Source organism: Leuciscus leuciscus, assembly GCF_965113295.1.
Source record: "Leuciscus leuciscus genome assembly, chromosome: 1".
Taxonomy (NCBI): Eukaryota; Metazoa; Chordata; class Actinopteri; order Cypriniformes; family Leuciscidae; genus Leuciscus; species Leuciscus leuciscus.
In genome coordinates, this window is record NC_138725.1 from 29,853,367 (window position 1) to 29,878,680 (window position 25,314).

Sequence of the window (25,314 nt, forward strand, 5' to 3'; positions counted from 1 at the left end):
TTTTAATCATAGTTAGGACATGCAGAGCAAATTAAAGTTTTCTAGTTGTATGTATTCTAGTGATGGGGACGAGACCGCCTATGCCAAGTCCGAGTCAAGACCGAGTCTTTGCAGGGTCGAGACCGAGTCGAGACCGAGTCTTTGAAGGAACAAGTCCGAGATGAGTCAGAGAAAGCAGAAATCAGTCTCGAGACCGGTCTCCTACATCACTATGAGCAGCAAAAAATAGACTCAGCTCCGAAACCCCCGCTTCACTGCTGCTCACCCGCTGCTCCTGCTCCCAGTGTGAATGCACTCATTGATTAACATGCACGCCGGAATAAAAATATGCGTCGATGAATCTTGTGGTGTGAAACAGCAGTAAGGCTGTGTCTGGAAGTCAGATGTAGTTCTTGTGTTTCTCTTTTCTTCAGTGATTCTGCTTGTTATCATCAGGTGTTTTCAATAATCAAATAATCATCACTCAATTAATCACTTAAAGGAGAACTCCGATCAATTTTAACATTGAGCTCATTTTTTTTTTTTTTTTAAATTTGGAGTGCTGTCAGTACAGAGAACAACGACAAAAATCGGTGTTGCCTACACCGTGTTATCCTCTTTTTAAAATGTGCACCCTGTTGACTTAAATGGGGCAAGTTTTAAACCTGCTTTAAGCCTCTTAACATCCTTGATGTGTCATTACAAGTGCACAGCCATGTGAGTGATTCCTTCAGAGTGAACACGAGTGAATCTGACTGCAGTAGATGTGAAAGATATGAATAAAAGTGATGTTATTTCAGCCAGCGCACATACCTGTCTTTACATCCTGTTTTCGATCGAAGTCCACAGTAGTCGATTGTCGAGTTCTCCACTGTTGCTTAGTTACCTATGATCACGCGCGTGAACTCGACAATCGACTACTGTGGACTTAGACCGAAAACAGGATGTAAATACACTTCAGACTCTTCTGTGAAGTGGCCTGAACATACTTTTGTGTCCACGTGTATCTGTAACGTTAGATATTAAATGATTGTTATCGATTGTTGAGTTCACACAGTTAGTTATACCTATGATCACGCGCGTGAACTCGACAATACTAATTAGAACTAATAGTTTGATAGCTAGCTAATGCAATCTTATTATTTAGACGTGACAAAAAATAAAAGAAATTCAGTTCAATTAACTTAATTGGGTTGTTTACAAAAAGACTTTAGAATATGTTGAAATTATATGAACATTAACTTAATTGATTCATGTGGAACCGATGGACATGATCAAATCATGTAAATCCAACACGCATTTTTTTTTTTTTTTTTCAGTACGGAGGTTCTAAACGCAGATGTTCAGCAAAAGATCAATCGGAATCCAAACATTCAAATCAGGCTTCAGAGATTTTCTTCATACGGATCCCATTCTCAGGCATGCTTAATAATGAACAAATCATTGATAAATGTACATCTAGTGAAGATAAACAAAATGGCAGCAGAACCTATAAATTAATTGACGGAGTTCCTTCAGACACTGACATAAGGATACGAAAATCTTATGTCATGTCATTCGACAATAGAACCAAGAATGCTGAATGGGTGTATGAGATACTGAACAAGAGTACTTTACCTGAAAATATGATAGCTGAAAGGGATCCAAAGTGTCCGAAGCAAATGAGCTTTGGACCGAACACATTTAATGACGAACACTATCATCAAGGTCATCTTGCTGCGGCTGCCAATCACACGTGGTGTATGGAAGCATATCATGACACTTACTTGATGAGCAACATGGCACCACAGCTTAGGGACTTAAACAAGAGACTCTGGATAACCCTTGAGAATTATTGTCGAGGCCTAGTTCTGGAAGACAACGTCCGTAATGTGCATGTGTACACTGGACCACTTTACCTGAGTGAGTCAACAGAAGAAACTGATACTGAATCTGGGTCTGAGAATTTACATCTGTCTGACCCAAGTGAAATGGAGCGTTTGGGAGGAAAAGTAAAGCCAACTCACTTCTTTAAGGTGGTAATTGTTGAAAACATGGATGGGACAGTAAAAGAGCCAGAATGCTATCGGATGCCCAATACGAATTCAGAATATGAGACAACCTCAAAAATGTATAAAATCGATATGGCAGACATAAAAGACAACAAAGAAAAAATAATTGATTTACTATCCCACTATTGGAAGCACATTGACGATATTGAGGATCAGTCTGGGCTGAAATTCAAAAAACACTGTCCCAATGTGGATCTGGTGAAATCTATAACATTACAGACGATTACATTGTCAGGAGAACACAAAAATGGAGAGTTGTGCAGCGCTACAATAGATGTCAAATGCCTGTTTCAGGCGTGATTGTGTCACAGGAGCGAGGATCCCGGAATGCAACCAGACTTAAGAGAAAATGCTGAATTAGTATTTTAAATGTAACTATTGGGTTTCAACTTACTCAAATATTTAACAATGCGAATGTTTAAAAAACAAATTTAAGCTGTTTAAATGTTACTTATATCTTATCAAGAAGCGATCTTATAGATTTTTATTTATTTTGTACATAAATGGACCAGTGAACATGTTTAGAACATATTTAGTTTGTGAAACCTGTTTTGTTTTCAGTTGAGTATAACTTTCAATAAAGTCCAGTACAAACGTTACTGCCGCTCATCAACGGCAGCTGTCACAGTAGCTAGGCGACAACAGCTTTCCTCCGTAGGCCAGACTGCCCCATTCAACAACGCTCGATTCAAACTTTGTGGACTTGGAAGGATGCAGCCTCTGAATTGGGAAATCCGCTTATAAGTGACGTGTGCAGTAAATTAGTAAATTCCCTTATTAGTGTGTTTGGATGAACTGACCATCTGAAGGAAAGTTTAGCAGTTAGCTTTTTACTAGGTAATAATCCTATACTGTATATAGATGCACACCATTCAAAAATGTTTCTCATGATCTTAAACACACTGGTATAATTTTTTGTGTGAAATTACAGTATATATTCCAGGTTAACAAATTGCATGACTTTCTCAGTAATTCCACAGTAGGACTTCTCTTGTATCTAACTGCACGCTTAAAATATCATACTGTGTTTCTACAGTGCATTTGTATTACCCAGCATGCAGTGCGGCATGAATAGATTATGCTGTAGAGTTTCTTGATGATGTCACATCTTTCAAAGTCGATTCTCAGCAGCGTTATTGTAAAATAATACTCTTTAAACATGTACATTTCTGGCAATTGTTTACAGTGCACCTTTTGATCTGAGAGATTGAGCTTAATTGCTTGAATTATTATTTTTATTGTAGACAAACATATGATTATGCTTATTTATTTATTTATTTACAAAACTAAATATTGTGAAATGTGCAGTTCTGCAAATTAAGGGTGTTTTCTTTGAAGAAGATTTATTTGACATTCTTTATGTAATACACAATTCCCATTGTTCATATTGTTTTTATAGTTTGGATGTCCTTTTTCTATTATTCTATTTTATTATCAAAACATAATGAGTGTTTTTTAAATGTGTATCTGAGTGAAATAACACATTTATGTGTTTTAATAAGCAGTTAGATATTCACTCATAATTATATAATTATTTCTGTACTCTTCCTTTGAGGTGTTTGCACTGGTTTTGTATTGTAATAAAGGAGCCATTAATCACGATTCTGGTGACTTCAAATAAAACATTCAATGAAACATCAAACCTCAGTTAATTCTCAATTTGAGCTCGTCTATGTAGATTCATGATGTCTAAAACATCCAGGTAATAAAATGTTCAAACAAACTCTTTATTAAACGTCACTGGACTACATAAACACAAGTAAACAACACGTTTCAGTTTTCATCCAAACACTCAGTTGTAAAAACACAGGAAGTAACACTGGCAAATACACACCGACTACAGTCACATGTGACACATATCTGACACAAGTTGTGTAACTATAACACATTAGTGTGTAAACGTTATCAACACACTTCTGCTGTCCATGAGTAATAGGACTGAAAGTAACATGATTGAGGTTAAGCAAAAATTACATAGTAATGCAATTAAATAGCCAGTAAATTTGTGATGTAAAGTTACACTTAAAACTATTGTAAAGTACTGTACATTTGACGTTTTTATTCTAACCCATCAATAACATTGAAAAGGCATGTTTAATTAAAATACACATAAGAACAATGAATTTTACACATTTTGCAGTCTGTATAAACTCGTAGAAGAGATTAAAGGGATAGTTTACCCAAAACCCCACCCTTATTCCAAACACGTCTGCCCTTCTTTCATCTTTGGAACACAAATTAAGATATTTTCTGACTCCTCCATGGACAGCAATTTTATTACCAGTTTCAAGGCCCGGAAAGTAAAATAGTCCATGTGACTACAGTGGTTCAACCTAATGTTATGAAGCGATGCAAAAATATGTAATAGTGCAAAAAAAAAAAAAATCGTCGCATCATAGCAATAAGGTTGAACCACTGTAGTCACGTGGACTATTTTAACAAAAAGTTATTTATATACAATATTTTGTCCCCAGTGTTAAATTAACACTCCTCGGTGTACATATAGGCCCAACTACAGGGTGTTAAAATTAACACTGAAGCAGTGTTGAAGATAATGAGATAATTGATTAATTAAGTGATGATTAGTGGTGACACCTAATGTTAATAAGCAGAATCATTGAAGGAAAGAGAAACAAGAAGAACAGAAAAAAGAGAAACACAAGAAATTAAAAAGAATCTTCTGCAAGATTAAAAAACACATCCTCAAAATGTATCCTAAAGGTGACATATTATGCCCCTTATCACAAGTTGTAATATAAATCTATGGTGTCCCCAAGTTGTGTCTGTGAAATTTCAACTAAAAATACCCTCAAATAATTTATTATAGCTTGTCAAATTTGTCCCTTTTTGGGTGTGAGGAAAATTACGTAAGAGAATCACACTCAGTGTGGCTGGAAGTCAGTTCTGGTGATTCTCTTTTTTCTGTTCTTGTTTCTCTGTCCTTCATTGATTCTGCTTATCAGGTGTTCATCAGTTTCTCAATTCACTCACTTCTTTTCATTCGAGTCGACTATATTAGTGAACTAATGTTCTAATGTAAACTAAACAGTGAATGAGGGTATAGGGTGTGATTTTGAACACAGCCTCTGAGTGTCGACTTTGAGCGCTGATAATTCACAGAATATTCCTGTAGGCTATTTTCTCGAAAACAACAAATATAACCCAGAATGCATTGTTTTCTACGGTATATTACTGTTTTAATGAAAATGGTATGATACTGTCAGAATTTGGCCTTTTTTTACAGCAAGGGTTAACAGTGCACAGTATGTTCTCGCAAACTTTACATATGGTTCCCTTATACTTACACATAAGTACTTTATAGGTACACTATAATTACCAAAAGTTTGCTGTAAATTCCTTTTAATTACGCAGTATTGCGGGCTGTTATCTACAGCATTACCAAATATTCACAAATATACAACCATGTTGAATTTCAGCCCAAAAAAATGCAAACCCTTAAAATACAATTCATTAAAATGCAATCCCGGGTAATGCAATGCGTATATTTTTTTACGTGTTTTTTTTTTTTTTTTTAAAGACATTTGCCATTATTTTTCTTCCATAAGTAACTATAATAATAAAAAGAAGCATTCATGTTTTTTGTTTTTGTTTTTTTCTCTCAGAATTATTACATCATGACACATCTGTCTGGTTTATTTTTCAGTTTTTCAACTTCTTGTAGTAGCTCTTTTATTTCCTCTCCTTTCTGGACCTGCAGGTGTTGATAGAGTTTTTCCAGTAGTTCATGTTGTTTCTGACGTTCTTCCAGCATCAGTTTGAGCTCCTGAACGTGCTGCTCATTTCTCTGCCTGAAATCATTCATTTCTTCTGCTTTTTTTCTGGCTTCATCTTCATGTTTCTTCTTTATGACCAGAGCCGCCTTAACCTAATGTTAGGCCCCGGGGCTGAGAGGTTTTGTAGGCCCCCCATCCCCTCAATTTAAAGAGTCTCATTTAAAAAAAGTGTAATAGCCTATCTATAGGTAATCTACATCACAAAATGCATTAGTTTCTTTCGAGACCTACAACAGTGATTTTTTTAAATATTGTTTTTCATTTTAATATTGTTATTAACATATCACTGAGCACATAAACACAAGACACTTTATTTAACAACCACACACAGCAACTAAATTTCAACTTTATGCAAATGAGAAGCGATTTTCGCGAGCGATGACCAATAGGAAAGAAGCCTTTCAGTGGAGCTCAGCTCCATAGACAGTATAAGAAGCTCAGCTCCCGTCACCGTCTCGAGTGAAATTGCATGTGAATCGGCAAGACCGAAGAGTTCAAGGGCGATTTCACTGTTTTATATGATTTGACTGTAACTAACCACAAACATGGATATAATAAAATGATGCATGGAAAAGAAACTGTCGACAGTCTCAGTGAGTTTAATTCATACATTTATAGTTCGAGTGTTGTAGTTTTATGATGCAAGTTTAGCACTGCTGCAGTTCATTTTACAGTGCATTATGTTGACTATTAGGGACAAGAAAATGTATTAGCCTATTTGTCAAATTCGGATGACGTTTTAGTAATTGATGACAGTATGAGTGAGTTTAATTTGTAGATTGATCGATCGTTAATCTAGTAAATGATTTAATCCCTGAACACTGCTGTGTGGTAGATATAAAAACACTCTCCCAACAGCATACTGTTTCTTTTGAGCCTAATTCCTAGTCAAATTAAAATGATATAGTTGTATAATATCACTTGTGGTGGTGTTTTGTATAGATGAGGCCAGACGAGCAGTCTCGCCTCATTCGCGCCGCGGGACCTCTAGACGCGCGTAAACGCGTCTTTACAACACTGAAATCACTCGCGCCATACGCTCTATTCGCGTTTGGTGTGAACGCACCATAACAATAACATTAGAGCGACAGCACTACCAACACCCACAAGCGACTAGCGACATACAGCGACAAAATCTGACAAGTTAAAACAATATGACCTTTTCAGCTCATCATGAACCTGAACATGGGAGGCCCCTGAACTTGGGAGGCCCCTGGGCTTCAGCCCAGGTAAGCCCGTGCATTAAGGCGGCCTTGTTTATGACTTTTATTTTCTCTTCATATTCCTTTTTCATTTCATTTCTCTCTTTCTCTTCTCTTTCTTTTCTCTTCATCTCTTCTGTTTCTCTTCTCTTGATCTCCTTTTCTCGCTCTCGTTTCAGATCTTCTGTTATTTTCTTCCATTTCTTTTTCTCTGCTTCTCGTCTCTCATCATCTGCTTGTTTTCTTCTCTCCCACTCCTCTTTTCTCTCTCGCTCCAGTCTTTCATAATATCTTCCCATTTCAGTTTTCTTTTCTTCATATTCTCTCTCATTTTCTTCTCTTTCTCTTCTCTGTTTCTCTCTCTCCTCCTCTATCTTCTGTCTTTTTTCTTCTCTCTCTTTTTCAAATCTCTTTTCCATTTTCTCCAGTTCTTCTTGTTTTTCTCTCAGTTGATCCTTGTGTTTCTCTTTTCTCTTTCTTTCTTCTTCCTTTCGTTCTCTCATCTGTTGTTTCTTTTCATTCTCCCATTCTTTCTGTTGTTGTTTAATTTCCTCTTGAATCTCTTTTCTGTCATTTTCAGCTGCCTTTATTTGTTTTTCCCATTTTTGTCTTTCTTTTTCTTCTTGTTTGATCCTCTTTCCTTCCTCCAAATCTTTCTTTTTTATTTCTTTTTCCTGTTTTATTCGTAATTCTTCTATAATACGTTCTTGTTTATTTTTCATCTTTTCTTGATCTTGTCTGTATTTTTCTTCTCTCTTTCTATCTTCATCTTCTCTGTCCTTTTGCTGTTTTTCATACTGTAATCTCTGATGTTCAGTCTCTTTTTTCATTTCTTCTATTTTTTGATGATATTCAGCTCTTAGTTGTACTTCATCTTCTAATCGTTTCTGATTTTCAGTCTCTCGTTTCTCCTGTTCTTCTTTTTCTTTCTCAAACTCTTTTCTGAGATTTTCCTCTTTTTCTCTCAGCTGATTCTGCATTTCCATTCTCTCTTCGTCTGCTCTTTTTTTTTCTTCCTCAAGTCTCTTTATCATATTTTCCATTTCCATCTCATATTTGGCTTTTAATGTCTCATGTTGACTCTGAATTTCTCTTTCTCTTTCTTTCAGTATTTCCTCCATTTTCTTTTTAATGGACATCTCTGCCTCCTCAAACATGCTGTTAGTGAAGTATCGTCCCTCATTACTATTTTTCACTTCTTCTATCATGTTTAACAGTTGAATCACTTGAGTTTTGTCTTGTTTTTCTCTGTTATTGAAAACCAGGAATCTGTTTCCACAATCTCTGATCAGTTTCTTCAGTTCTGTATTGTTTCCTCTTTCCACATAATCTTCTATGGACACATTCTCAAGTTCGTCTCCTCTAGTGAACAGAACGATGCTGAACTGAGCAGCTTTTGAACCAAAGATATTCTTTATCAGTTGCATAGTATCATTTTCCTCCTTGGTGAATCTCCCCAAACTCAACACAATGACAAACACATGAGGTCCAGGTGACGACAGTGAAACACATTTCATTATTTCTTCCACCGCTTGATCATTTGAAAGTTCAGTGTCAAAGAGTCCTGGAGTATCAACAACAGCCACTGATCGACCATCAACTTCACCAACTCCCTTCGTACAAACGGTCGTCACTGAATCCATGCTTGGTTGACTTACAAACTCATTTCTTCTCAGAATAGTGTTTCCAGTTGCACTCTTTCCATTTCCTGTCCTCCCGATCAGCACAATCCTCAAAAACTTCAGATAATCCAAACATTCAGCACCTGAAATAATGTATGTGTGTATTAATATCATTAAAAGTTATCATTAATTCACACATTCATTCTTGTTTAACCAACACAAAATATGTGTCATAGTGTTAAATTAACTCTCCTGGGAGAATATTTGAGATCTCCCCAGCTAACAGACTTTTGTTACACTCTCAGAAAATAAAGTACATAATTGTACCTTTAGGGGTACAATGGCTTGTCACTGGGGCTGTACCCTCAAGGGTACAATATTGTACCCTTGGCATAGGGTACATATTTGTACCCTTGTGATTTGTACCTTAAGAGACCAGTCTTGTACCTGTGGTGACAATAGCGTACCTTTATTTAACAGTACAAAAATGGACCCTTCAAAAATGGTACAAAATTGGCTTTGACAGGGTACAATCGTTGACTATAATGAGATATATATTACACACACGCAGAAGTAAAATAAAAATGTATTAAATACTTTTCATTTTCACATTTTCCAACATTTCATTTTAAACTTAATGTCTAGCTGTGACATATAAATTATTATCTATAATTATTATTATTATTAATTGTACCTTTAGGGGTACAATGGCTTGTCACTGGGGCTGTACCCTCAAGGGTACAATATTGTACCTTAACCTTTAAAGGAAACGGTACATATATGTAACTTTTAATGCTTTTTGATCCTCAAAAAGTTACATATGATCAAGGAGATACATACCTTGAGGTCCAACAGCAAACACTCCAGTGTTAATTGAACTCTCCTGGGAGTTTATATGACTCCAGAATCACTGAAGGAGAAAATATATATTTTTAAGACACCGTTATGGTGATCATTGTTTGCTTTAGTTGTGCTCTTGGCCCTTAAATCATTAACTTTAGATTTTGTTTGGCTGTTGTATCTGAGTTATAACGGCTAGATGAACAAAGAGAAAAGTTGATCAGGTGGTGCTGGTTGTTTTGACATAATCATAAATTGACCTGAATCACTGAACTCATTTAAAGTCTAATCTCAGACTTAAATGTTTATTGTTGATTACGGCATCACTGTGATTCTACAGCAAAAGATTTTCATCATTTTCAATTTAATCTAAATATTTGTAAAAGTTGATCTGATCAAAAGACTTTGAAAAGTCCTTTATGTAGACACACTGACATCAATAATCAGCCTGTGAATCTCAACAATGGTGACAATAATAAAGCATGTTGCAGTGGCTGCCACCAATCACAACTCATTCATGGCTCCCATCATGCATTGCGGTATGAATAAATTATGATCTAAATTGTCTATGTTATTTCCTTTCCCTAATTGAATATTCTTTTTGTCACCATTGTTGAGATTCATAGACTGAATCTTGATGTCTGTGTGTGCCTAAAAGAAAGATTTGTTTTATCAGAACAACTTTTAAGAAATCCTTTAGATTATTTCAAAACTTCTGGATCTTATGCTATAGTATCACAGTGATGCTGTGATCAACAATAAACATTTAAGTCAGAGATTAGACTTTAAATGAGTTCAGTGATTCAGACAATTTATGATTATGTCAAAACATAACCAACACCACCTGATCAACTTTTCTCTTTGTTCATCTGAGAGTTATAACTCAGATACAACAACCAAGCAAAATCTATTGTTAACAGTTTACGGGTCAAGAGCCCAACTCAAGCAAACACTGATCACCATAACGGTGTCTTAAAAAATGATATTTTCTCCTTCAGTGATTCTGCTTGTTAACATCAGATGTCTTCAATAATGGTCAATCATCACTCAATTAATCACTTAATTAGATCATTAACTTTAACAATCTTGATTGTTAATTTAACATTCATATTTTAACACTTTAACACTCTTGAGTCTGGAGCCAAATAAACTCCCAGGAGAGTTCATTTAACACTGGAGTTTTTGCTGTGTTTAATATTTATCAGTATTTAATATCAGTAAATTGACTTACAAAATTTTTATTTCCTTTATTTCAAGGCTACTCACATATAGTGTGATAAGTTAAAATATACCTTAAATGATTAAGGTATCATTAAAACCTTAAAAAAAAAAAAAAAAAAAAAACTTAGCAGAGGCTGTCTTTTGATATTGTACCGTAACCTTTAAAAGAAACGGTATATATTTGTACCTTTTAATGCTTGGGGACATATATGTACCTTTTTGACCCTCACAAAGGTACATATATGTACCTTGGGGGACAGAAATGGACTCCTGCTGTACCCCTATTTCTGACAGTGTATAAGAACATTCTCCAGTGTTGGTTCTGGGAACGTAAAAAATGTCCAGTTTTCTTGACCTTAGAGGAACATGTTTTAAAAGATATAATGTTCCTCAAATTTTCTTTCAACTTAATTTTGATTTAAAATTCAACATTCTAGGAACGTTGATTTCTAACATTCCAAGAACATAAAAATGTCCAGTTCCCTTTCGAGAACGGTCACTTCGTATTGCGTAAGAGCCTGTGAAGAGCCGATTGGATGGATGGTCTCGCCGGGCGCCAGCAGGCCCCCCCGTCACAAACCAGCGCCTTTCTTCCCTGAGGTACACAAAGAGCTCATGAAGTCATGGCACGTCCCTTACTCAGCATTCTTTTCGAAGAACAAGGACGCGCTGACCCATGCCTGTCCCAGTTGCCCCCTCTATGCATTCCCTCCTGTCTCGATGATCCCTCAGGTCATCGAGCGGATCAGGAACAGCAGGAGCAATGTCCTTCTAATAGCTCCCCTCTGGAAGACCCAGGTATGGTTCCCAGAGCTGGCGCAGAGGCCCCCTGGCCGAAATCTCTGAGGAAAGACCTCCTCACACAGGCGAACGGGACGGTTTGACACCCCTGCCCAGACTTGTGGGCCCTTCATGTGTGGCCCCTCAACGGGTATCCGGGGACCTCACAGAGAGAGTCCTAAACACTATCACTGAAGCTAAAGCACCGTCTACTAGACAATTATATACTCTTAAGAGGGTGGTCTTCGCCAGCTGGTGCCTTTTCATGTGAGGTGTCAGTGGTTCTTTCGTTTCTTCAAGAGCTTTTGGACGTGGGACGCACGCCCTCCACGCTCAATGTACATGTGGCAGCCATTGCAGCCTACCACACTCCTGTGGCTGATCAATCACTAGGCAGAAACGACTTTTTCGTTTTCTTATAGGGGCCAGGAGGATGAACCCTCCTCGGCCTCCTTCTATACCGGCATGGGACCTTTCCACGGTTCTCGGAGCCCTGAAAGGCCCACCATTTTAGCCGCTTCAGTCTGCTGAACTAAAGCCACTATCGCTAAAGACTGCTCTTCTGCTGGCATTGGCATCAGTTAAGCGAGTGGGTGATTTGCAGGTGCTCTCCATGAGCCCTTCCTGCATGGAGTTTGGGGTCGGTGATTCCAGAGTCACCCTCAGACCGAGACACGGCTATGTGCCCAAGGTGCTCTCGACGCCGTTCAAAGCACAGGTCGTCACATTAGCATGAAAATGTCCATATTCCTGAATATTAATAGAATGTTATTGATAGGTTAGTGTGATGTTCCTGAAACATTCTTTCAATCATTCAAACACCTGCTGTGAACAAGCACTGAAAGAAAGAGAAATAAGAACACAAACTACAACTTTATTCAGACACAGCCTTAGATGAACTGAACATAAAAGACATTAACTCTCTCAAGATCTGATCAAACAACTCCACAAACAGCATTACCAGCTTCACTTATTACTAACCAGACTGACTTTATTTCTGTCATACATCTACAGAAGTTCTTATTGAGAAAGAACAGAGGTTTAGATGTTGATGTCTTATTGAAAATGTTTTGTTTGAGGTCACCATCATGGAGATCAGTGTTTGCTTTAGTTGGGCTCTTGACCTTTGACTTTCATTCAGTTGGGGCTTTATCAGCAATTTCAGGTTTTTTGGAGAACATTTCTGCATTGGTAATTTTTAATCAGTTGTTTAATCAGATCTTGAGAGAGTTAATGTCTTTTATCTTCAGTTCATCTAAGGCTGTGTCTGAATAAAGTTGTAGTTTGTGTTCTTATTACTCTTTCGAAAGATGATTGAAAGAATTTTTCAGGAACATCACACTAACCATTAAATAACATTTATAGTAACATTCAGGAACCTGGACATTTTTATGTTCTTGGAATGTTACAAATCAACGTACCAAGAATGTTGAATTTTAAATAAAAATTAAGTTGAAAGAACGTTTGAGGAACATTATATCTTTTAAAACATGTTCCTCTAACGTCAAGAAAACTGGACATTTTTTACGTTCCCAGAACCAACACTGAATATTTGGAGAATGTTCTTATAACAAAAATCTGTTAGCTGGGCAAGTGCTGTTACTTTTGATTTCTTTGAGATATCAACACAAAATTTGGTTCAGATGCAGTTGACATTGTGAACAAGTCCAAACTTGGTTTTATGACCTGTCATATTTATAATAGTCAAGCATGAATAATAACAAAATTAATCAATAAATTGCATCACATGTTCTGGAGTTTCCTCAGCAGTGATGTAACATAAGAACCTCCAAACATGATTAAAATTTATTTCATGGTTGAATAGCAGAATTCTGTTCAGTCTATTCAGATATTATATATCTATTCAAATACTTTGTTTGCATCGATAGAACGATGGTCTGCTCCATTTTTAATGTTCCAATTATAACCTACATGAGAGAATTATTTTCAGAGAAAATGAAAAATGTATTTGTCTGCAGTCACAAGATTCACAGGTTTTGGAACTTAAACTTAAAAAGCATGAACTCAAAGACTTTCTTTATCATTGGCGATCAATGGGATGCTTCTTCAGGTTTATTGTAATTAATTCTAGGCAAATATATATATTTTTTTCAATAAAGTTAAAGTATCCTATAACTTTACATGTGTTTTGCTTACAGATTTGACCAATTCCTGGAAATGACTCAAAAGAGTGATTCATTCATGAATCATGAAGTGAATCTAGTTCTGATTCTACATTAACAACAGTATTACAGGGCTAACAACATGATTGCTGGAATATTGTAAAGGAAAAGTGTGTAGGCTACATTCTTATAAAGATAGGCCTACATAAAAAATAAAAATAAAAAAAATAAAAAAAACACTAACCTTCTAACTGAGTATTCTGCTTTAACTCTTTATTTTCATTCTCCATTCTCTTCAGTTCTTCTATATATTTCTGCTCTGTTTCACGTCTGACTCTGTTTTTTTGAGCTTTCACATACATCTGAAGTGAATAGGGTTCAATCTTCATGTTCTCTATATAATCCAGTAGTTCTGGGATCTGGCTTGGGTGTTCAGGTCCATTTAACCCCATCACTCTGTACTGACCTCCACAGAGACTGATTAACCTCTGAAATTCTGGGTTGGATTTGAACAAATCTGTCACTGGTTCTTCAACGGGGAGATCTGAGGTGAATAGCAGTATGAAGTGTTCTCTGGAGCTGAATATGCTCTGGATCTTCTCTATTTCTGCTTTGTCTTCATCAGTCATAGGGCCAGCAGGAACAATGAGGAGGAAAACATGAACTCCAGGATCACAGAGAGACACACAGCGGAGAGTCTGACGCATCACTTCCTCTTCTGAGAGGTGATTGACAGCTGGAAGCTCCACCAGACTGATCACACGTCCATGTATTGTCTCCTCTCTCTTCACACACTCTTCACTGCTCTCTCTCTGATATGAAGGTTTTATCAGTTTCCCTCGTAAAAGTTTTGACAAAGAGACCTTAAGTGTTGTATCTTTTCCACACAGCACCAGATTCAGCTTCTTTTTTCCAGAGAAAATCACCGACACTGAAAAACATATTAAAAAACTCATACTTTAGTATTGTACACCAGGGTAGGAAATGAATGGGATTTTGGGGCAAACATGCCACCAATATAAATGAAAATGCCCCCAAGTTAAAGGGGCAAAAAATGGCAATTAAATGTGCAATTAAACTTAATCGATTACAGCTGTCCCAATTTAAGTAAAATGTGAAAATTACATTAAACCAAAAATGGTTGTACCAAAAACCTGTAAATGTACCAAAAACCAAAAAACCTGAACACAAAATCTCTTAGAACACAATTTGCATTTGGAAGGATGTACTGTAACTTCATCCTCTACAGTTAAAGACATGGGAGATATATTAGACAACAACTTGTCTTTTGAAAATCATATTGCATTTATTGCATATGTTACAAAAACAGTCTTCTTCCACCTCAGAAACATTGCTAAGCTCCGGAACATGCTATTTGTTTCTGATGCAGAAAGGTTAGTTCATGCATTCATGACCTCTAGACTAGATTACTGTAATGCATTACTAGCTTGTTGACCTGCATCCTCAATAAACAAGATACAATTAGTCCAAAATGCAGTTGCTACACAGTAAATTTCCCAATGTTAAATTAACACCGCTCTGTGTTTATATGGGAACCACAAGCAGGGTGTTACAGTAACACTGATGCAGTGTTAGAGTTAATTAGATAATTAAGTGATTAATTGAGTGATGATTGTTCGATTATTGAAGACAGCTGATGATAACCAGCAGAATCACTGAAGAAAAGAGAAACTAAATAACTAAAACTGACTTCCAGACACAGCCTTAGATGAAATCAACTGAAAATGTATGAAATCTCTCTTATTACAAACCAGCTTGACCTTATTTCTGCAGGGCTCTCAAGTTTTGAAGACAGGCAAGAGTGGCAATATGTTATACTGTGACAATATGTCAGTCATCGTGTGATATTGAAAATATGACTAGGCCTAGACTACTTGTTCTGAGCAGGTGTTGTCAGTGAACAGGCTGTAAAACTGTTGGCTAAGTTACAGACACTCATGAAAAACTGATGCTAATTATCTGGGAAACATTCTCAAACACCAGTCAAGTTGTCACTGTTTGTGTCAAACAAGTTGCGAATTTTTTGTAACATTAAAACAGGAGATCATGACTTGTGCTCAAAGTGATGCTCGGAGCTCCAGTGGTTTCCTCTGTGGGTGAACGAAACTTTGACGTTTGACGCACTTTGAGAATAACGTGAACAATTCCAGAATATGCTTTTTTCCATTGGTTGTTGCGTTAAATTTTACCCAGATACAATAGTGCTATTTTCTGATTGGCTATTGTGTACCCCCTTTCTTTTTTTTTTTTTTTTATTGGCTGATAAGTGGCAGGCTCGACTAAGAATTCCAGGGGAGACGTGCTTGATTCCTGCCGGTTCCATAGTGAGTGAGAGCGACGTGGCCAGAGAATTTGGGGCACTGCGGCATATTGAATATATTATAAATAGTTTTTCCGCGTGATAAATACAATGTATGGTGGGAGTGCGTGACAAAAGACCGAAATGAGTGACTGTCATGCTCAATGCGCGACACTTGAGAGCCCTGTTTCTGTCATTCATCTACAGAAGTTATTTTTGAGAATGAACAGAGTTTTAGATGTTGATGTTTTATTAAAAATGTTTGGTTACCATTATGGTGATTAGTGTTTCCTTTAGTTGGGTGGTTTGACACTTTATTTATTTATATATTAGTTGTCTTTGTAACAGTGTTTACCAAAACACATAATTTGTTGCAAAGGATACAATAAACAAAGATGATCGGGTGATACATATTTTATCATCATAAATAAAAATGTTTGACAAATGTCATCACTGACCAAAAGAGGTTACTTGTTATTAACAGATTTTTTACCTATAGTATTTTTATCAACACTTTTTTGCCAAAGATCAAACATTCTGAATTTTAATTTTCTAAATACATTGCGAGAAAATAAACCGTAGAGATATACACACACTAACATCAAGAATCAGCTTATGAATCACAACAATGGTGACATGCTTCATGCTGCAATGCATGCTGGGAGCCATTAGTTTTATAATATGGTGGCTCCCAGCATGGATTGCTGCATGAAGCATGTCACCATTGTTGAGATTCATATGCTAATTCTCTATGTCTTTTTGTGTCTAAAATAATTTGATCCACAAGGTATTTTAAAAATCACGATTCAGAATGTCTGACCTGTGGCAAGAAATTATCATTGGTGAAAACTAATCTATTAATAACAAATAACAATTTTTGCTCAGTGATGAGATTAGTGAATCATTCTACTTCATGATGGTTAAAATTAGCCTACATCACTTGATCATCTTTCATTCTGGCTTCCTTTGTAACAAATGATGTGTTTTGGTAAACACTGTTACAAAGACCACAAACTTGATTAAAAAGCCAAGAGTCAAACTGCCCAACTATATGAAACACTGATCACCATTATGGTTACTTCATAAAACCTATTATTTCCAATAAAACATAAACATCTAAAACTCTGTTCATTCTCTATAACTAGTTGACAATAAGTGAAGCTGGTAATGCTGTTTGTGGAGTTGTTAAATCCTCCTCTGCTGAGATCTTCAGAGATTTAATGTTGTCTTTTATCTTCAGTTGATTTCATCTCCGGAAGTCAGTTGTAGTTCTTGTGTTTCTCTTTTCTTCAGTGATTCTGCTTGTTATCATTAGGTGTCTTCAATGCTCAATCATCACTCAATTAATCTCTTAATTATCTCATTAACTCTAACACTGCTTCAGTGTTACTTTTAGCACCCTGTTGGTGGTTCCCATATAAACACAGAGCGGTGTTAAATTTAACTAATCTTCTATCGCCATATAATCCATCACACTCTTTAAGGACACAAAACGCTTCGGTTATGACTGCGTCGAGATTGGCGCTATGGGAACACTCTGTGTGATTGAAGCACTTTTGAAATCAATTCAATGTCGTATAGGCAGATGATGTCATGACAGTAAGCTAAAAAGCACACCCAGACCAAACATTGTCAGCTTCTGATAGGCCAAAGCAAGTCCATCACAGGCAAACTGGAAGTATGGCAGGGCGATGCAGCGTCTCATTCCCTCTTCAGGGAACCGAGGTTACAGTCGTAACTTTCCCGTACTGCGTCGAGATTGACACAATGGGAATGTTTATACCAATGCTGCCTAGTGACCAGTGCCTGTCTTGTATGAAATAAGGCGAGCACAACAACAACAGAAATCACCTGGGACCCAGGGGTAAAGCCCAAATCTAGGTTGTAAACCTGACAAATGTGTGCAGAAGGGACCAGTCTGTAGGGATACCCCTGTTATAAGGCTAACAAAGCCGCCATACTCCACCTGATCTACGCACCACTGAGGATACACCAACGGTTTCTCCCCAAAGACTCCACCCAAAGATGTATGGTAAGCAGCTACGCTACCACCTTAACCTTTAGAGTGGTGGGGGATAGCCCTACAGAGAACTGATCCTGCAGAAGTTCCAGCAATGTACCAACCGGGCAGTTATGTAGTCTAAGTGATGAGTCCCACCAGTTTCCTTGTGCTGGGAGTTCTAGAGTGAGACACTGAGCGACCATCCATGATCGCTCCCCAGCATGTGAGAGAAGCATGTGAGAGAAAAACTTTTACCAGATATTGTATAAAAACAATTATGTAACACCTGCTAAATTGGTAGAATTAACTTACTGTTAGGACGTTCAGGACTTGTACTGCGCTGTCTCTCTGGGGGGGAAAAAAACACAAATTTTATCAAATGTCCAGATTAACATTTTAGAATTTAGAGCATCTGCATAAGAAATAAACAAATTACAAGCACAGATAAATAAAATAGAACAAAAATACAAATAATTAAGAGGTGCTTTATGTTTTTTAGGTAAATGTAAATGTATTCAGGTACAGAAATTGAATAATTTAATGTAAAATAACTTTACAGTATACATTCAATTTAATTATTATAATTAAATAATGAATACACTTTATCATTATTATTTATCATACATCATAAGGCCGATCTTGACCCTGTGAGTCTTGAACCGCGCCTTGTACAGACTTCCGTTCAAGATGTTGACACAGAAATGCATCTTCCGATGCATCCGTCCCCAAGATTGGTTTGCAGAGATCGACCTGAAGGACGCATACTTTCATGTCTCGATCCTCCCGCGACACAGGCCGTTTCTGTGCTTTGCCTTTGAGGGTGGAGCATATCAGTACAAAGTCCTACTCTTCGGGCTGTCCCTGTCCCCTCGCGTCTTTATGAAGGTCCCATGCTCCCATGAGAGAGTGTGGTGTTCGCATTCTTAACCATCTCGACAACTGGCTGATACTAGCTCAGTCTCGGGATCAGTTGTGCAAACACAGGGACCTGGTGCTTAGTCACCTCTGCAGAAGATCTCTTTTCTTGGTTAGATTCGTCAACCAGATGGCACGCCTCACAGGGGAACGTGTTTGGTCATTATTGAACTGCTTGAATACATTTAAGAGCAGTACAGTGGTCCCCCTGAAACACTTTCAGAGGCTCCTAGAGCATATGGCATCAGCAGCCGCAGTAACGCTGCTCAGGTTGCTTCACATGAGGCCCCTTCAGCACTGGCTTCATGACAGAGTCCCGAGATGGGTGTGGCAGAGAGGCACACTCTGTGTGACAATCACTCCAACCTGCCACCAAACCCACAGACCGTGGTCAGACCCTTCATTTCTCTGGACAGGAGTGCCCCTACAACAAGTGTCCAGGCATGCTGTGGTTACCATGGATGCCTCCACCACCAGTTGGGGCACCACATACAACTGGAATGCTGTTGTAGGGATCTGGATGGGCCCCCAACTGCAAAGGCACATCAACTGCCTCGAGTTGTTAGCAGTACGCTTTTGCGCTGGGCCGCCTCAAAAAGCCGCTACTAGGCAAGCAATTACGGGTCTGTACAGACAACACATACATCAACCATCATGTCACAACTCACCCAGCCATCTCCTTCTATGGAGTCAGAAGGCCAGCAGAAGGGAAAGGCTGTCTCCAAGCAGAGGTTGGCCCATTGGATTATCGATGCCATCGTCCTGGCGTACCAGTCCCAAGACGCACCATGCCCCCCCGGGTTGTGAGCCCACTCCACTCGGAGTGTTGCTTCTTGGGCAATAAAGATATTTGTAGAGCTACGGGCTGGGCGACACCAAACACGTTCGCTAGGTTTTATAGCCTCGATGTCGAGCCAGTGTCCTCCCATGTGCTCTCTTCTCATAGAAGCCAGTCAACACTGTAGGCCCTGCTCAAAGTGTCGGCTTGCTGCACCATTCCCCCCCCCATGGACCGGATACATGCGCCGTTCTGCGCCAGATGAGTTCCGAACCCTGTCCAATTCCTCCACCCCCCCCGCCAGGCCTAGCACTCATATAAATTGATGGAACCTGCACTAGGCTGGGTCCCAGATGATGTGATCCCTACAGCGACCCCATGTGTGTATTATTCTACGGTACAGCTCCCTGTGGCTAGCCCGGGTCGTTACATAAGCACCACCTACTGTCAGAGAGTGAATTACTATTTTCATTCAGCCCATCTGCAGTGGTTGCCTCTAATTTCAAATGGCTACAGATGTTTTTTTGTTCAAAGCCACTCAATAAACAAAACAAAAATGCTTAATTGCTTAAAGAAAATGTATCAGCAACTGGTATCAAAATCTTCCGGTTTGCTTGTAAAAAAAAATAAAAAATTGAAACTTAAAAATCATGATCACTGCATCCCTAATATTAACTGAGAAAAGACTTGATTTGTGATTCATATGTAATTTAATTAATTCACAATTTGATTTCATATTAAATCATTATATATAATAGTAATGAGAAAACATCATCAAAAACCTTTCACCAGAAACTGTATAAAAACAATTATATCTGAAAAAAAAAAAAAAAAAAAAAAACTTACTGTTAGGACGTTCAGCACTTGTACTTCGCTCTTTCTCTGAGAAAAAAACAAAACAAAAAAAACACAGGTATTGTTATTGTATCAAATGTCCTAATTGACATCAATATGTCTGATTTGATTTAATTTAATGAAAGTATCTCTGATAGTGGGAACTTTGGACAACATTTTAGTGCATGGAAAAGACTTTGAATCAAGGGATAGTTGGGGGAGGAGCAGGGAGAAAAGGATTTCTTCTGGGAAAATACACGACACAACAATATAGAAGTGTTATTGATGATAAACAGAAAAGTACACGACAGGTGGTTGAACAGTGTTTGCTTTCCCTCGGGATTAGTCTCATGCCGTCCTAATTTTTGAGTGGATAACTGAAGCGATCTTAGCAGTTTATTCTCCATTATCTTCTGGGAATCACAAACCGAAAGATGTGGTATGCATCTCACTTCTGACACCAGTGTTGTGTCATGTAATTTCAGAAGAAATAGAAGATATGAAGATTCAGTTCACAAACACTAAAAGGCTGTTGTTTATTTTCTGAACGTTACAACCTAAAAACATGGGTATCCGGAGGCATCCTAAATTCCCCAAAACAACAAAACGTAAAGAAGACAGTCTAAATTTTCCCAAACAACTCACAGCAACTTTTCATTCCTTTTTCTCCCTTTTTAAGCCATGTGCCTTGCTCCTCCTCACAACAGCAGTTAAATAAACAGTAAACACATTTATAAAGGAGAAACAGAGAGCAGCGTCAGTGCCACAATGTTATAACATATAGAAGCATTATTCAAGTAGCATATAAATAGAACAGATCATTGTGATTAAGTTCACTCCAAAAAAAAATTCTACAAAAGTAACATTTTACTATAACTAGTCCTCATTTTTGATAACTTCTGCTTCCATTTTCAAAGTTCTGTGGTTATTTTCGTGATTTGACACTTACGTAACTTTCGTCCTCTCCTTTGTGCATCCTGCCGTACGATTGAGTCTAGACAAATCCAAACACAACATAAAACAAACAACCAAACACACTGCACAAGGTGACAAATCTTCTCTAAATGATGTTACATTACAAGCACTTTGAGAAAATACAGCAAGTTATTTAGGATACGTTCTAGGCCCATGCATGTTTTACTTCCTGCACTGCGATGAAGTTGACCATACATTTTAAAAAGCAGTGATTCTTTAGACTGGGGAAATAGCAACATTTCACCTATATATCGGCCTATACATTCTAACTTGATTCTTACCCATCCTGGAATTTATTTTCTTCGCACCCACTGCCGGTAGCACAAATCATCAGAACACCATTCCTGAAATCAAAAGAAAAAGTTTCACGAGCAAGAACACTTCGTTCCGCTATATTGCAAACAGTTTATCTCATTTTATTGTTTCACTTTATACTGCAATATTGTATGCAGATATTAGTTTGACAATTAATATTGAGAACACACATAGGCTACTGTAACGGGCCACGACAGGAAAATGTTTGCTTACACATGATTGCCTTTTCGAAGTCTGTGTAAAACTAAAATAAAAATAGGCAATTCATAAGTATACTGCCACACATTGTAGAAGCAGAAGATGATGATTAAGATTAGGTTAACAGTCTTTAATAACAACCTCAGAAGGTAATCCAACAAATCAAGGCGAGATAGCTCAACTGATGCATTAACGAGAATGGACAAAAGTACATTGAAAAGAGAGCAACTTAAATACCAAGCAATTGAGGGAGCTAATGATGAACACCTGTGCAGTGGCAGGAAATTTAACAAAGAAACACATGTGACTCAAAATTACAAATTAAAAGTCCATGAAAATTAAACTAAGAATGAGTGGCTTAACATCGATCTCAGAGCCTAGGCTGCCTACAGAGACGCGTTTTTTTGACGGCATGCTTATGGGGCGGGCAGCTAGCGGATCGTTAGGAAAAAAAGATATATATTTTTGGGCCTGAAATCACTGATACCACCTTTAATTTTCTCCGTAGGATATTGATTTTCAGCCATAATGTCTAAACCATCCAAGGTAGATTGACCACGAGCTACGAGGTTGTGAAACTAAAGTTTCTGCTCCTAAGCCACAAGGTATGAAATCAACCTTGTTATTTGCGATCTTCTGGAGAAGCCGTTCGCGGGGCGGTAAACGTCACCATGGTAACCGCGGCGCGAGTTCTACTAATCAGAGACGTCAGTTCTAAGCAAAACACTTGCTCTGATTGGTCGAACTCGCGCCGCGGTTACCATGGTGACGTTTACCGCCCCGCGAACGGCTTTTTCTGCTCTATTATGTTTATGTTTTATGTAGGGCCCCATATTACAGTAGTTATTGAAATGGGCCCCCAGATGCTTAAGGCCGCCGCTAGATCCAACAACCAGCTGCTTCTTGAAATTCCTCTGTCACACTTAATAAGCAAAAGATTCATTCTTGGTCGCTACCCAAAAATTGTGAAATGGATTACCAATGGTCATTAAACCCTCTACCTCTGAATACATCGTCTTATTACATAAAACTTTGCTTTTGTCTGTCTTTGCTGTACACTCTGCATTGGCTGGACAAAGATGACACATATTTTTTAACATAATGTTTTGGTTTCACTTTATTTTGATGGTCCCTTTAACACATTCTGTAGACTATATAAGTAGTGTCACACCTACTGTACATGTCTACTAACTCTCATTAGAGTGTTAGTAGAGTATTAGTAAACTGGTAGGGTTAGAATAAGTTGACATGTAGTTGCAAAGTTACTTATAGTCAGTAGAATGTCTGTTGGAGGAGCATCACAATAAAGAGTTAGCAGATATTAAGCAGACACTCTACTAATACTGTAATGAGAGTTAGTTGACATGTAGTTGCAAAGCTACTTATAGTTAACAGAATGTTCAAAAGGGACCATCAAAATAAAGTGTTACCAATTTTTTTTTTTTTTAATGTTCATGTCAGAATGTTTTGCTGAATCAGAGTTTGACATTTTGGTATTTCCCTCTATAATAGGAGCTGTACTGAGTGTTCCTAAGATGGCCGCTGAGTGAACTGAAAGGGACTTTGCTTTGCAGAACAAATACGTCTAATGCATTTCACCATAATATGTTGGTCAAGTTTCTAACAGAATCCTGTTCAGCCATTTTAATTAGTCCAAAAAATATCTGAAAAAAGGAGGGAACAAACCAACACCAAATAACCACTTATGAATGGAAAAACAACTGCACAGCATACACGGATTTAAAAAAAAAAAACATTGGTCGATCTTTCATCATTTTCAAAGACAGACAGACAGAGACAAACATTTTACAATATTCATCTCCAAGATTAATTTGTATTGGAAAAAGAGTTTTGCATAGTAGTTGCTTTGTCATTTGAAATCCCAATTCTAAGCAAGCCCAGTTCACTACTGAAAAACACTAATAAACTCAGTATTATAAAACCGCATTATAGAATAACCTATGTATTAGATTATAATGAATCATGAAAGAAACATTTAAAACACATGCTAGTACAAGTATCTGGGTAACATAACTCTTTGGTTAAATGTAAATCTTACCTGCACTGCGCACCATTATATCACCAACACCTTTAAGTTCTAAAAATCAAAGGTCAAATATGATTGACATGCCAATAAAACGTCCACGTGACTCATTTGCATTACCTTTAAAGACTTTAGACTCACATCCAATTATTTTCCAGTTCACCAATGAAATATACAGTTTATATCAAATGCAAAAAAAAAAACAAATAAATAATAATAATAATAATAATAATAATATTTAAACAACTTTTCACAAAATAAGATAATCTAATTTGTAACCTGAGCTTGTGATAAAAAAATACGTAATATATGGTAAAATGATTAACAATAAAGATGACATTTATATTAAATTATGTTATGTAATTTGGTGCATTAGCCACACAGCAAGTGATCTTGTCCCGAATGTCCTCAATCTGGCACTGCATGTCTCCTGTCAGCCAGAGCTGGGTCATGTGGGCCGATTGTTGGCGTGAGGATCCAGATCAATCCAGTGATCATTGGGTCCAAATCAGGATTATGACCTTGATCCAATGCACTTTAATGCAGTTAAGATAAATTTTTTAAAATACTACAATTTATTTTTATTTAATATATTTAATATATTGAATTGATAAACATTTATGTGATCATTTAATCCAAATCTTCGGGATGTAATGGTTTGAGTGAGGAACTGTTGTAGAATGAGATTTAAAAGTTATTTGTGAATATTTATGACAGTCTAATGCAGTTGAACTTATCTTAAAAAGCAGCAAAGAAGAGCCTAGTTTGTACATGTGGATCAGCCTGTGATTCGCTTGATTGAACTGCTTTCTGTTGAACTCGCTCAGTAAATGATCAATCTTTAATTCTCAGACCGATCTCTCTCGTTATTACATCAGGAACAGATCCAAATTCAAACTTTTATTCTTGGATATTTATCTCCTTCTTTACTACTGATTGTAAAAAATAAATAAAATAAAAAATGTTCAAATGAGTGTCAGCAGCAACTGCCAAAAAAAAAAAAAAAATATATATATATATATATATATATATATATATATATATATATATATATATATATATATATATACATACATACATATATATAGTAAAATATCCTAATAATAATAATAATAAAAAACAAACTTTACCAGAAATAATTACCAGGTATTTCCTGAATTAACTCAAATGACTTGCAGCAACAGAACATGTGAAAGAAATAGTCAAACATGATTGTAATAAGTGAAGATGCAGAGAACTTGAGAGATCTGTTAGTGTGTAATGTTCTGTTGGAATTTAAAGGGTTTCTGTTGAGTTTTGTGGGTCACCATTGTGTTGAAGT

The 25,314-nt window shown here is 37.1% G+C and overlaps 2 protein-coding genes across 2 annotated transcripts; one reads left to right on the forward strand and one right to left on the reverse strand.

Moving 5' to 3' along the window:
• The first annotated feature begins 1,189 nt into the window (after positions 1 to 1,189).
• On the forward strand, positions 1,190 to 5,260 carry LOC309502027 (endonuclease G, mitochondrial-like). Its single transcript, XM_082174351.1, has one exon. The coding sequence runs from the start codon at positions 1,401 to 1,403 to the stop codon at positions 2,328 to 2,330; it is 930 nt and encodes a 309-aa protein (XP_082030477.1). The 5' UTR covers positions 1,190 to 1,400; the 3' UTR covers positions 2,331 to 5,260.
• A 1,011-nt stretch (positions 5,261 to 6,271) lies between these two features.
• On the reverse strand, positions 6,272 to 24,061 carry LOC309474569 (uncharacterized protein; the record flags this gene model as incomplete). Its single annotated transcript, XM_082137087.1, has 8 exons — positions 24,009 to 24,061; positions 21,718 to 21,780; positions 21,411 to 21,455; positions 20,474 to 20,509; positions 18,247 to 18,282; positions 13,857 to 14,543; positions 7,010 to 8,791; positions 6,272 to 6,333 (listed from the first exon to the last, which is right to left on the reverse strand). The coding sequence occupies exons 2-8, from the start codon at positions 21,719 to 21,721 to the stop codon at positions 6,272 to 6,274; spliced, it is 2,652 nt and encodes an 883-aa protein (XP_081993213.1). The 5' UTR covers positions 21,722 to 21,780; positions 24,009 to 24,061.
• Positions 24,062 to 25,314: the final 1,253 nt, after the last annotated feature.